Consider the following 13512-nt stretch of genomic DNA (forward strand, 5'->3'; position numbering starts at 1 on the left):
AGGACCAGTACCAGGATCGGCAGGGAGCCAGGCTGAGCACACCTCCTTTCTGCCTCCCCTTACCCCGGGCGCGGTGAGCCTCCTCCTCCTGGCACCCATGCTCTGCTGGGGCCTGCCCACGTCAGACCTCCCTTCCCTGCCCAGCAGGAACGTGTCCTCCTGCTGTCTCCCGGAGCTCTGTGGCCTGGGATTTGAGGAGTGCCTGGGGTCCAGCCCCCAGGCTCACTAGTGCCACTTAACAAATGGGGAAACCGAGGCCCAAGGGGGGATCAGCAGAGCCCCGGCCTGGCTGCGTAGGGGCTCACCCCCTTGTTACTTGGGGCTCGGCCATGAGCATCCATCCAGCCGGGCCCAGCACCAGCTGCAGCACTCGGAGGCACTGGTGCCATGTGGGCTCAGGCTTAGGGCCAGTCCCTGTGGACCTGGGCAGGAGGCAGCCTGGTGGGGGGTGCTCACTAGTGCCAGCGGTGGTCAGCCAGTGGGTTGGTGGCATAAGGACCCGTCCTTTTGAGTTCCCTGGGAACTCACCCTGCCGGGGGCCGGGCAGAAAACAGTGAGAGTCCCTTGTTCAGCTACGGGGAGCAACGACGGTGAGCGGCATGCAGCCAGACACTGACACACACCCCTCCAGGACCTGCGCCCCGAGGCCACTGCGCCCCAGCCACCCGCCACAGCCACACATGTACACACACACACACACACACACACGCTGCCACCTGGGGTGGTACTGCGCCCACCAGCACTGCCCCAGATCACTGCTCAGCAACATCCAGCAGCTCCAGCTGCCCTCGGCCCAGCGCTCCAGGCCCGGCAGGCAGCCCTCTGCCCGCTCGCTGTTGGATAAAGAGCGAGCCCGGCTCAGAGGAGCCAAATGGATGAAGAAACTTGCCCAAGGCTCCCTCCTCCACCTGCTCCACCACATCCCCTGCCTAGGGACCCGCTGGTTGTCCCACCATGCTGGGTGCAAGCAGAGAGAGGCAGTGCGCACAGGGTGCTGTGTCCTCAGTGACAAGCCCTGGATGGCCATGTTGGGTGCCAGCAGCCCCCAGGGAGTAAGTACAATGCAGTTTACGTTCGTTAAAATCGGTGCTCCAGGCCAGCAGGAAACCATGCGCCACCCGCCCCGTCCTCCCTGCCCCGTCCTCCCCTGCCCTGTCCTCCCCGCCCCATCCTCTCCTGCCCCGTCCTCCCCCCCATCCTCCCCCACCCCTGCCCTGGCGATTCTCCTTGTCTGCACCTGGGTGTGAGCCCACGGGCTCTGCATGGAGCCCCGCAACACCATTTTCTCCAGGCCTAGCTATCCCCAGATCCTGCCAGCACGCGGCTTCCGGCTGGCAGGGTCAGGCCCTGGGCTGACCTCCCACCACTGCCAAGTCTGCCCTTCCTGACACCTGGGAGTCTCTCCTGCACCTCCTGCCTGTCCCAGGCAACTCAGGTCTCTCCCAGCGCCGGCTCGGGCCAGGCCAGTGTTAGGGACGGTCGGAGGACCTTGACCCACTCAATTCCAGAGGTCACCCGTACTCAGCCACCAACCCGGTCCCTCTTGGCTTTGGGAGAGGGCACCAGGTGGACTGAGAGTGCCTTGTAGCCTGGCCTGGGGTGAAGAGGTGGGCAAGGGCTCAGCCTGGCAGGCTTCCGGAACGAGCACTGAGGCCCCCAGAGCTCTGTGCTGACCCCCGCCAAGGCTCTTTGGGTGATGTGAGTACCTCACTTCCCTCCACCTCAGGCACACATCTGCCCACAGACGTGGCAGCCACCCCGTGCTTGGCTCTCCCCAGGGCTCTAAGGGCCTTCAGGCGGGGATGCTCCCTGAGCAGCCTGGCCTGGGGACCTCTGGGGCCCGTGATGTGGCCAGTGGGGCAGGGACGGGCTGGCAGCGTGCTGGGCTGGCCCTGAGGGGGCTGGGGGAAGCCAGGCCTCCAACCACAGTGTCCAAAGGGGTGTGGCTGCCTTGGGCCCATCCAGACCCGAGATCCTGAGGGTGGGGTCGCCCCCGCCCTGGCAGGGCTGGGAGTCGGTCTCGGACAGAGCCCGTCCTGCCCAAAAGCCCGGCCGAGCCAGCAGCAGGGGTACAGGGACCGAGTGGCCCAGCCCCCTGGGCAGGGTGTCAGGGCCGGAGCCCAGAGGACTGCAGTTCAGGCTGCAGTCCCAGCCGGCGAACCAGAGCTGGGCAGAGCGGCCAGCGAGCAGCAGCCAGGGTGCCCTGGGCACTGGCCCCCCCGATGCCCCTACCAGAGCCGTAAGTGGGGGCACCCTGAGGCCGGAGGGAACATGGCCCCGGGGACTGAGCATCCGGCTCAGAGTGGCTCAGCAGAGGTTGGTGGCCTGGGCTTGACCACAGAGGTCTCTGGAGGGCAGGCAGGAGCTGCTGCAGGTGAGAGCTCATGCAAGAGAAGCCCTTGGGTGGCGCCTGGGTGGGGTGGCCAGGAGGGAGCGTGGCCGCGAGGGTCGGTGCTGCCCGTGGCAGGCTGGGGAGGCCTCGATGCTGCCGAGGTGGTGCTTGTGGAGGTGAGCTCGGGGGCCGGGCCTGGCCAGGGATGCTGGGACGGGGGTGACCCTGTGCCCAGGACTGTGAGGTTCTCGAGACGAGAACAGGTCCGACTTGGGGAGAAGCGAACAGAGAAAAGAAAGACAGACCGAACGATCGAGAAAGAAACGAGAGAAATGGAGGGAAAAATGCAGAGCAGGGGACAAGAGCAGGGGCTGCCTTCAGGGAGGAGAGAGAGGGGAGCAGAAAGGGGCGTGGGGCGGTGGCAGGAGGAAAGGGCAGAGGGTGGGCTGAGGCGAGAATGGAAGCCAGTGGGGCTCCTGGGCACTGTTCCATGCTGCCAACCCCAGGTGTGAGAGGAGGGGTCCCTCCTACGTGGGCTCCACCTGGCAGGTGCCCGGGGCAAAAGGCTGCAGAGCTGTGGGCTCACGCAACTCCTGGGTACTCCAAAGACGGGCAGTGGGGGGAAAGATCAAAAAGCGAGCCATGGATGCCGGAGGGGCGAAGTGAGGCCAGGCCAGGGCTGGCGAGCTTGCCAAGGAGAGGACAAACGAGGAAATCAGAGCACCCAGCACAGGACGGGGGCTGGCTTTCCCAGGGACTGAGGGCAGGATTTCTGCGCCAGGACTGGGACCCGCTGCCCTCCATGCACACTCAGGGCATCACCTCTTCCGGCCTTTGTCCCTGCCTGGTTCTCCCCACACCCAGTTCTTGGAGGTGGAGGGGTTGGAGCCCCAGCCACGTCACCGGCTCCCTGGGGCTCCTGCGCGAGAGCTGCAGCCCTGAGCCTTCGTCTGTGTCTGCAATGGGGGTGAGGGGCGGCATTCTGGAGGCGTCTCGAGGACGGAGGTACTGGCTGCACGGGTGCTCACTGAGCCTCTTTAAATGGGGATGTCTGCACCTTAGGCACAGAGGACCGGGCAGGTCCACTTGACCTCAGCCACCAGGACATCCCGAGGGCACGGGAGTCTCACACGGTCCACTGAAGCTTACCCCATCTCGGGGCTGGCAGGGGTTGTCCGCAGCACCAGGGGACACACACCAGGGAGTCTCCTGTGGAAGGAAGCCAGCCCAGGGGCAGATTCTTTTCTGCTCTGCAATGTCTCCCCTGCACCCCCAGGAATGATGAGCCTGGAAGGGGCTGATCAGCCAAGAGAGCTTTGGGGAGGGGCTGGGGGCCAAGACGGGCACCCCAAAGCTCCGCAGGCAGACATGGCATGGGGGGGGCAGGCAGAGGGCCTGGCTGCTGAGTGCTACACCAGGAAGATCCCGGTGCCTCGGGGGCAGGACAGGCGGTCAAATGCCAGGCTGGCTTGGCTGTTCCCTCTGGGTGCCGGCTACACCTCCTGCCCAGGTGGGCGCCACATCTGAATAAGGTATGAAGCCTCTGGTTTCGTGGAGAATGGGCAGAGCCTTCAGGGATGTGAGGTATATCTGAGTACGACTAGCTGTGAAGGAATGAGGATGGCAGAGCCCCGAGCTGGTGCCAGGGACTGGTCGCGTGTCCTGGAACGTGCCAAAAGCCTGCCTCGTGAGCACGGCGAGAGCTCTGCCAGGCAGTCCTAGCCGGTCCGGGAGCCTCAGTGCTCCCGAGGGCTGTCCAGCGAAGGCCGGAGGTACAGCGGGGCTGTCCGTGAGGCCCGTGGGCATCAGGGCTCTGCGGTCCCCTCCTGCGGGAAGCGGGCACCAAGCGGACCTGCATGTAGGTGCGTGCGAGGGTGAGAGCTGCGGCGGGGGACGCTGATCACGCAGTGCTGGCGAGGGCCCCAGAAAGGTCCCCCGGGTCGCCTCGCCAGTGGCACGAGTCCAGCAGCGTTGTGGCCAGTGACACCGATGGGGACAGGAAGAGCCACGTGCACAGACAGCAGGCAGAGCAGGAGGAGGGAGGGACGAAGAAAGAGCAGGCATGGGGCAAGCAGAGTCCCAGCCATGCCGAGGGCAGCAGACAGGACCACCCTCAAGCAGGGCAGGGCCCTAACCTCCGACCCAGGCCGGTCACAGCAGATGGAGCAATGGCTGTGGAGCAGGACGAGGGTGCTGCCGACACAGGGCTGACCTCGGAGCACATCACACGAGGTAGGGCACCCAGCCCAGGGAGGTGATGGGCTGATCAGTGGGATGTCAAGCTCGGTTCTGGACCCTGCTGTGAGGGCAGAGGTGGACGGTCCCTGACCCAGCCTCTTAGGACCGACGGGAAGCCAGGGGTAGAGGAGTTGGGAAAACAAGGCTCCGTTTTCCAGTCTCAGCAGGGTTCAAGGCCTGGGGCTCTGTGGAGGCCACACCATGAGGCTTCCAGGGCCATAGATGCCCTGAGGTCAGTGCTATCTGCTGGCACATAGGCGCCCCTCCCACTGGGTGGCATCAGGTAGGCTGAGAGTGCCTCGTAGCCAGGCCCAGAGTGAAGAAGTGGTCTGGGACTCAGCCTGGCAGAGTTGGGGACCTGCCCAGCCGGCCTGGGCGCCTGTGGGACTCGGTGGTGTGGCGGCAGGCCTGCGCTGCAGTCACCCTGGCCGGCGCTCATGGTCTAGTCAGGCATCACCGCTCTGGGGTGAAGCTGAGGCAGGAGCTCAGGGCCCTCGTGCCGTGCTGGGTGGGTCATGAAGCTCGGGGGGCTTCAGCAACAGGGGATGAAACCCCATTCCATTCCGAGTTGAAGATGGGGCTGAGTGCCTCCTGAGCGGGTGCCAGGGCGGGTGCCAGGGAGGCTGCGAGGCTGGTGGGCTGCGCTGGGGACCAGGACAGCAGCCCCAGCTGTGGCGGAGGAGGGGGATAGGGCGAAGCAGGTTCAGACTGGGTGGGTGGGGAATCCAGAGGAACAGACCCCTCCTTGTGCGCCTCTCCCCAGAGGTGGAGGCGGGAGGCAGAGACTCTCACAAGCCTCGGGTCATCAGGAGTCAAGGGCTGGCGCCTGGGATCCGGGGAGGATACGGAGGGCTGATGGGGGGTGGTCCAGGAGGAAGGGAGGGCTGTGTGTGGAGGGGTCTGGGGAGGGTGGGGAGGGCTGTGTGGGGTCGGCGGGAGTGGATCTGTTTCCCCTTGGCTGTGCCTCCCCAGGGACTCCTAGACACACCCACGGCCACTGCACCCCTTCCTCCCGGCCAGGGCCCTGCCCAGCAAGGCGCCCCCAGGCTCAGAGCAGGCACCGGAGCGCCTCTTTGAGGGACTTCCTGCCAGCCCCCCCTCTGTGCTGCTTGATCCACAGCAGGGGTCAGCGCTGGCTTCTTGGCAACTGCTGAGATTCATCAGGGCAGGGAGGAGATCTCACTCCTCCGTCGTTGGGTCCCTAGCACCTGACAAAATAAACGCCAGCTAAGGAAAGATGGAGGGAGGGAGAGAGGAGAGAGCAAAGGAGGGAAGGACAGAGTAGAGAGCGGAGGGAGCGGGGGAGGGCGGAAGGGAAGGAGGGAAGAAGAGGGGGAAGGATGGCGGAGGGGGAAGAAACGGGGCGAGGCAGCTATGGACGAATCACGCCCTGGGCCTTCCCAGGCTGACCGAGAAGGAAGCCGGAACCAAGCCTGGGCTAGCCCGGCGGGGGGCGGTGGGGCAGGTGCTGGCCATGTCGGGGGCAGCCAGAAGAGCAGGGAGCCCCGCAGAGGAGGGAGGCTGGGGACGGGGGGAGCAGTGTCGGGTGAGGATCTGGTTCCCCCGACATCCCTTCCCGGGGGTGAGACCTCAGGCCCAGCCTTCCCCCACCCCAGGCTAAGAAATGGGTGAGAGCTGAGGGAGACTGAGGCACGGGCCATTCAGGGCGGGGTGAGTTCTGGACCCAGCAGGCCCAACACCCAGGCCAGGGTTCCGGGGGAGGCCAGGTGGGGTGAAGGCCAAGAAGGGTCCGGGGCTGGGCATGAGGCGCTCCTGGCACCCGAGCACTTTGCCTGGAGGGAGGGGGGCCAGATGAGCCGTGTAGGTACCAGGAGGGGCTGTGGCAGGGCAGCCCCCCTCCGTCAGCCCCCAGGCCACTGAGCCCTGGGTAGCGACAGCCAGCAGAGAAGGCTGCAGACAGGGGAGTGGAGGCTCCTTAGCTTTGGGGTCGCCTAAGAGGCCCCCAAATGCTGTCCCACAGTGAGAAGGCAAAGAGAAGCCCTGCAGGGTCCCCCCATTTTGCAAAGGGCTGCGGATGTCAGAAGGCAATGCTGCTGGCGGGGGCTGGGCCTTCGACGTCACCAAGCCTCTGCCCACCCGAAGGGCCCAGAGGCAGCTGCGGGGAGGGGGCGCAGTGCGACGGAGTGGGGCCTACGGTCTCCTTTCTCACGGCCTTCCTGGGCTGACCCTGGGTCCCTGCTCGGCCATGCGGGCTTCCGCATATAAAATCCATGGGGGCAGAACCTCCCACCCCCGCCAGCTTCCGGCTCCCTGTGACTAGGCCCCTGTGTCACCCCCAGCACTGGGCTGGTGCCGTGGAGGAGGGAGGCTCCACCCTCCCCCTCAATCAACTCGCCAAGGAGCAGAGGTCCGTCCCCCCAGTGTTGTGAGGAAAGCCAGCTCTGCAGGCCACTGTCCAAGTCCAGGTGCTGCCTCCTCCATGGAGCCTTCCAGATGTGATCTGTGTGGCAGAGGCTCAGAAGGACCTGGGTGTGGGGATCCTAGCGGGAGGCAGGGGACCCAGCCACCGCGGGTGGCTCGGCCTCCTCTCACGGCCTCCTCCTCCTCTGGAGCACAGGCTCCAGGGGCACTTGCCCAGCAGCACCCACCTTAGGGAAGCAGGAAGCTGGTGCCAGCAGACAAGATCCCAGTGCCTCCTGCCCAGTGGGAGTCACCCATCCATTTTACAGCTAAAGACTCTAGGCCCAGGAAGTTGAGGCTGGGGCTGAGTTCTCACCACTGGGAAGGGGGCTCCCCGAGACACTTCCTGGCGCTGGCTCCCTGCTTCCCCACGGCCGGTGTGTGGCCCCAAGTGCCCACCGTCCTAGCCTCCTGGCACTCCCGGGCAGCGTGGCTCCTCCTCCCCACCGGTGTTCGCCTGGGGCTGGTCTGTGTCCCTTGGGTTCCTCCAATCAGCACCACCCCGTCCTCGTGATCCCTGTCCTGGCTGAGTCTCACCCAGGGTCACCAAGGATGGCAGTGAGCCCGTGCCTTAGCTCTTAGCTCTACTCTGCACCCCACCCTGGGGCAATTGGGGGCTCTTGGCTCTCTGCTCCTCTGAGCCTCCCCCCGAAGAACCGTCTGTGGCTCCCACGGGCCCGAGCTTAGCCGCCATGTGCTGCTAGGATCTTCCTGAGCCCCCTGCTCCCAGCAGGCCGGGTGTGCCAGACCTCTGTGCCCTCCGTGCACTCAGGTCCATCCCCTCTAGGCGTAGCCACAGGGAAGAGACCCAGGAACACTGGCCCTGTGACTGCAGCGCCTCCTGTGCCCCAGCGCAGAGCCAAGCACTCTGCTGGATTAACCCGCTTGGCCCTTACAGACGGGGACTCAGGCCCAGAGCGGCCGTCTGGCTGTCGGCGCTGCCAGCACTGGGGACGAGGCAGGCCGGGGACCCTGGTGGAGGGGGCTGGGTCTTGGGCTGTCACTTCTGTGCTCCCCTTTCTGCCTGGATGCATGCGTCCCACTGTGGAACCAGCCTCAGGCCACGGACGGCACCCTTCACGTGAGGCCCCATTGGCCAGGGGAGACAGGCAGGAGCCTCGTGCTTGGGATGGGGGCCCTGGCCTGCTGGACCTTCCCCTGCGCTCTCAGGCTCAGCTTCTCTGGCTATGGCTGCTCTCAGTCACCTTCCACCATCTCAGCCACTGCCTTCAATGTCTTGTAGAAGTCACCCAGCCCGAAGGGCCCGGGTGAGGCCTCCTGCCGCCAGGCCTGCTCCTCGGTCCCTGGTGGCGGCGTGGCCCCGAGGGGGTCCCTGCTGCTCTCCAGGCTGCTCTTGCCCCCAGGTCTCCCCAGTGCAGCCAGCCAGGGCAGCTCCCTCCTGAACCATGACTCTGGTGGTTCCAGGGAGGGGCCTCAGGGACCCACTCCAACTGCACAGAGAGAGCAGCTCCCTCTTCCCGGCGGCTCATTCCCTGGCCTCACCAGGCAGAGGCTAGGATCCTGCTCACTGGGGTGTCTCCCTCTCCCACTGGCCCCGGACTACAAGGAAAAGGGTTGACTCCCACCCTGTCCATACCCAGCAGGGTGCAGGCACAACTGGGAAGGTGCTGGAGGCCCTGGAGGGAGGCTGGGTCTGTGCCAGGTGTTGGGGGACAGGTTTCCATCTCTAAGCCCCAGCCCTAGGCGGATGGTGCGTGCCCCTCCCGCTGCCCCACCTGTTACCCACCTGCTGGCCCCAGGCTGTCTCCGCTCCTGGCTCCCCTCCCAGCTGCGTTCCCAGCTGCCTTTCTGGGGAAGAGTGACAGCTTGGCTGTGTCACACCCTCGGGCCCCTCCCTGGGCTGCTCCCTCCCTGGGGCAGGACCCCTGCATGTTGCACAACCCAGGGGCCAGCCGACAGGGGCGGGCTCCCAGGCTGTGGGGTGCGGGTGCTGCCAGCTGCCACCGCATTTGCCCTGGCTTGCCAGATAGAGCCGGACTCACACTCTGAAGCCCGTGTCAGGAATGCCGTGGCAGGCGGCTGGCGGAGGCAGGGGTACTCAGGGTTGCTATCCCACTGCCCTCTGGAAGCCTCAGCCAGGAACGGCCCCTGTGGGCACCTTTTGCCTCCACACTGCGCTGTGTCTCTCTGTTCTTGGGCTCTGCGGTGACTTGAAGGGCAAGTCTATAACCCCAGGGGAAGCTGGGCTCGTGAGGGGACCAGAGACCTCGGTGCTGTGCAGGGAGCCCCAAGTCACCCTGGTGGGAGACTCCCCAGCTCCCCAGGCCTCCTGCCAGCTCCCTGTGGTGTCCAGGGGACCTGTTGTCAGGCCTGAACGAGGAGCTCCCCCTCGACGTCCTCCCTGCAGCCCCCACTCCTTGAGAGAGCCTCCTCACTCCCCAGGACTCCAGAAAGGACCCTCTCCACCAGCCTCTGGGCTCAGGACAGCCAGGTGGGGCGGCCACAGGGGCTGTCGGCAGGCGGCAGAGTCTGGACAGGGACTGAGCCCCACGCTCACTCTGGAAGTATCTGCAGGGGAACAATAGAGGTAGCCGGGTGTGCTGGGCCGAGGACAGGCACCGTTGGGCCCCTGGTGGAGACTGGGAGGTAGAAGTGGGGGTGCCGTGGAGGAAGGAGAAGAAGAGCTGGTGTCCCCAGTCAGGGGGTGGTGGGCAGTGGATGAGGCTGACCAGAACAGACCTAAACTTGGGGAACCCCACTCAGAACGAGGCTTCCATCAGAGTTCTGTGCATACTGGTGTCCTTGGCTGGGGGCCAAGCCTCGAAGTGGAGCCTGGGACCATGCGGGTGCGGGGGTGCACCAGGGTAGGAGGTGGATGGATGGAGCCTCTCCACTGCCTGGCCCCTTGAGCTGAGGCCCCTGGGCCTCAGAGCCAGAACAGACACAGGAAATCGCCTAATTGCATTTGCGCAGGAACACCAAATCCCTCGCAGCTGCATGGGGCTGAGCCAGGGCCACAGGCGGGTCGGCCATCCCAGAGTCCTGACAGCTCCACCGAGCCTGCCAAGGGGCCTGTGCTGCTGGCCGGGGGGCGCCTTTCCCAGGCCAGAGGCCCGCACCCCACCCCAGGAGAGCTGTCCCCCTTCCAGTTCCCAGAACGGAGCCCAGCTGTGGAATAGTGAGGGGGTGAGATCATGGGGAGGGGGCCCGCATTACTCATATCCTGGGGCAGGGAGAAAGGGAGGAGATGGGGAAGGGGGCCCAGAGGCCTCCTCGTCCTCAGGCTGCTGGGTCAGGGGCCAGGGGCCAGCAGGGCTTCTCCCCAGCTTTGGCTTTTAGGAGAGACACCGGCAGGAAATGCTTTCCCTACACCCCCACTCGGTCCCCAGGCCCCTTGCCAGGGAGAGCTCAGTCGGGGTGATGGTCGAGGGGCCCAGCTCAGCTCGGCAGGGATGAGGTTCCCAGAGCGCACACCTTGGCCTCCTGCCAGGGCCGGCACCGCCGTTGTCGGGGTGATGCAAGGCAAACAGTGAATGTTTGCCTCCCGAAAGCGAGGCTGCAGAGCCCTCCAGGGATCCCTGGGGGGGACGTGGTCCCCTTGTTCCCAAGCCTGCCTGCACACGAGTGTGGGTGTCAGGTGTTGCTGTGGGTGAGCGCGTGCGTTCTTGCATGCGCCTGGGGCTCGGGCGTGCGTGCCTGTGTGGCCGGAGCGTGGGCTCATGGAGAACGTGCTTCAGCCAGTGTGTCCCGGTGTGTGCCCTGGGCCTGGGGACTCCCGATGCAGGCCGCGCTCCCTGTGCTGGGTGTGAACCGTGAGCAGAGCGAGGGCCTCTGTGAGGCTGTCAGGGCCTGGACTTGCTGCCCACAGGGGTGGACCCAAGGAGACGTGTGCACATGAGCGCCTGGGTTCTCTTCACTAATGTGTGCTCCCCAGCCCCACTCTCCCCACGGCTTGGTGGAAGGGGTCAGTGGAGCTGGAGTGAGGGCCCTGGCCCCACCGGGAGCCTGCGTCCACGGACAAGCTGGGGCTCCATCTCATGCCCCAGGCCCGGGGCACACACCCCAGCTGAGCCCTGGCCCACATGGAGGGGCTGGGACATGGGAAGCTGGGGAGGCACATGGCCAGGCTCCCCCTCTATGGAGGCCCTCCCCGCCTCAACACTCTGCCCCAGCTCTGTACCAGCCTGGGTTTGGAGGGTCGTGAGTGAGCACAAGGGCCTCTGCACCCCCAAGCTCTGCCTCTCCAAGTGGAACCAAGTCCAGCAGCCCCCAGCCCTGTGGAGGCCAGCAGCGGCGGGAAGCCCGGCCTCATCTGCCCGGATGATGGGAGCCAGGTGTGGGGAATTAAGTGGCTTCCTCTGGGGCTGGGAGTTGAAGGCACTTCTGAGGAGCAGGACAGGCGGGCGGATTCGGGAGTGCAGGGGGCGGGTGTGCAGGCGGCTGGGTTTGCGTGGCTGGAGTCCCCTGTGGCTTCGGTGGGGGGAGTGGGCCTTGAACACGGGCCTGCAGAAGGGCCTGGCTTTTGTCTGAGAGGCTTAGGGGAGACTAGGCGAGATTAGATCATGCTCTGGCAGAACATGCTTTCTGGCCGGGGGACGGGGGCCCGGTGGGGAGCCAGCCACAGGGTCAGGCAGCGGACACTGGCCGGGAAGAACAGAGACCCCGGCAAGGAGACCCCAGCCCTGCTCCTTGTTCTGGCCTAGGCTCCCTCCCTGGGTCTGGGATAATAACCCCTGTAGGATCGTAGAGACCCTGGACCCCACCTCAAGCTCTAGGAGGGCAGTGGGAGGCAGGACTGTGACAGCTGCGACCCCAGTGTCTGCAGGACCTGGGCCATCTGAGAGCTGCTGGGCAGGCGCTCCGACCCCCAAGTTCAGGCTAGCCTGTGTCTTCCTCTGTCCCCCATCGGGGAGTGTGAGACCCTGAGAAGCCATGGTGTCAGGCTGTGAGAGCAGAAGCGCTCCCTTACCTCAGTTTTCCTGTCTTTGAAACAGCTCAATCAACCATGCGAAACTTTGGGAGGCTGAGGCGGGCGGATCTCCTGAGGTCGGGCGTTCGAGACCAGCCTGACCAACACAGAGACATTCCATCTCTAATAAACAATATAAAATTAGCTGGGCATGGTGGCGCGTGCCTGTGATCCCAGCTACTTGGGAGGCTGAGGCAGGAGAATCGCTTGAACTCAGGAGGCGGAGGTTGCAGTGAGCTGAGATCGCGCCATTGCACTCCAGCCTGGGCGACAAGAGTAAAACTCTGACTCAAACAACACCAACAATAAAGAAACAGCTCAGAGAGACTCCGCAGAGGACTCTGAAATCAGGATGGGGTGTGGTTGGGTGAGCCGACCCCATAGGGTCCTCCCAGCTATGGGGTTAGGCCTAGGCAGGAGCCCAGGCCTTCTCTGAGCAGGGCTGCTGGTGGGACAGGAGCTATCTGCCTGGCTGGCAGGCTCTCCCTTCCTCAGCCTTGGGCCTCATGGGGGGCCCTTCTCCCCAACACAGCCTGCCTTTGAGGTGCAAGACGGAGCATCCGCAGGTGGGGTTGGAGGCGCCGCCTGGCGGTACGCTGGGGCCAGTCTCCCTGGACACCAGTATCTTCTTCTGGGCCCTCCGGGGTCAGCTGGGTCAGGGCCTTGGCTCTAATGAGGGAGGGGCAGGCTGGGAGAGGGGGACAGAGGGCCTTTGTTCTGCTTCTTCAGGCCTGAAAGGGCCCCCGAGGGCACGGGGGGCCCAGATCCTCACAGGGCCCTGGGACCCTCGCCTGGGCCAGAGGGCACCTCATGACCACGTGCCCAGCCTCTGTTTAAAGACCAGGTCTGCCCGCTCCGTGTGGCCCCAGCAAGGCCTGCGTAGACAGGAGCAGCGGGTGCACAGCAGCGCCTGTCTTGACCGTGGTGTGACTGTCCACTGTGTCCCCCACCAGGCTCACAGCTCAGCGGAGCGTGGAGGACAAGGGGGAGGCCGCCCCAGAGCAGTGCCAGCGTGAGCGAGTCGGGCAGCTGCAGGCCCAGGACGAGGACGGAGGCGGCCATGCCCCCGAACAGGCAGAGCCGGAGACGCTGTGAGCAGCCCCGCCCTCAGCCTTGGGCTCCAGCCCCTGTCTGTGCACCCTTGGGCCTGGGCGGAGGGGGAGGTCAAGGGACTGTGCTTGGGGCGGCCCAGCGTCGGACAGCGAGGAAGGCCCCCAGGAGCAGGCGCGGGAGTGGGCGATTGCTGCTTGAGGAGGCTGGCCAAAGCCCTGGGTGAGGGTCTGCCAATGCCTGGCTGCGTCCCGGGTGCTGAACCAGGCTCTGCGCCCCCACTCTGGTCCTTGCTTGGACTGCCTCTGACCCCAGCCACGTGTTCTGGCCCGGGCCCCCCACCAGACCCCCCCGCCAGTGACTCACAGAGCCACGCCCAACTTGGCGGCCAGGCTGGCTTGCTTCCTCCCTGGGCCCAGGCGGCCTCCACGGCTGGGCTGGGCTGGGCTGTTTTTGCAATAATGCTCCCCTTCCCCCCCGGCGTCTTTTGTTCCATTTTTCTCCGAGTCAGCAGCCTTGAGCAGAGTGGGGTGCAGCGGTC

The 13512-nt window shown here is 65.4% G+C and overlaps 1 protein-coding gene across 6 annotated transcripts in view; it reads left to right on the plus strand.

Moving 5' to 3' along the window:
* LSP1 (lymphocyte specific protein 1) overlaps positions 1–13512 on the plus strand; it is a 37863-nt gene that overhangs the window by 14062 nt on the left and 10289 nt on the right. For 2 of the 6 annotated variants that reach the window (XM_003943282.3, XM_010331133.3), the window contains exon 2: positions 12875–13012. The exons of 1 other annotated variant lie outside the window; for it this stretch is intronic. In XM_003943282.3, coding sequence (XP_003943331.2) covers positions 12875–13012 — 138 coding nt within the window. Of the gene's footprint in view, positions 1–3; positions 2240–2397; positions 3338–12874; positions 13013–13512 lie in introns of those variants that run through there. 3 more of the 6 variants (XM_010331135.3, XM_074401843.1, XM_010331131.3) reach the window with 3 other exon arrangements.

This window comes from Saimiri boliviensis, chromosome 6 (assembly GCF_048565385.1).
Source record: "Saimiri boliviensis isolate mSaiBol1 chromosome 6, mSaiBol1.pri, whole genome shotgun sequence".
In the NCBI taxonomy this organism is placed as follows: Eukaryota; Metazoa; Chordata; class Mammalia; order Primates; family Cebidae; genus Saimiri; species Saimiri boliviensis.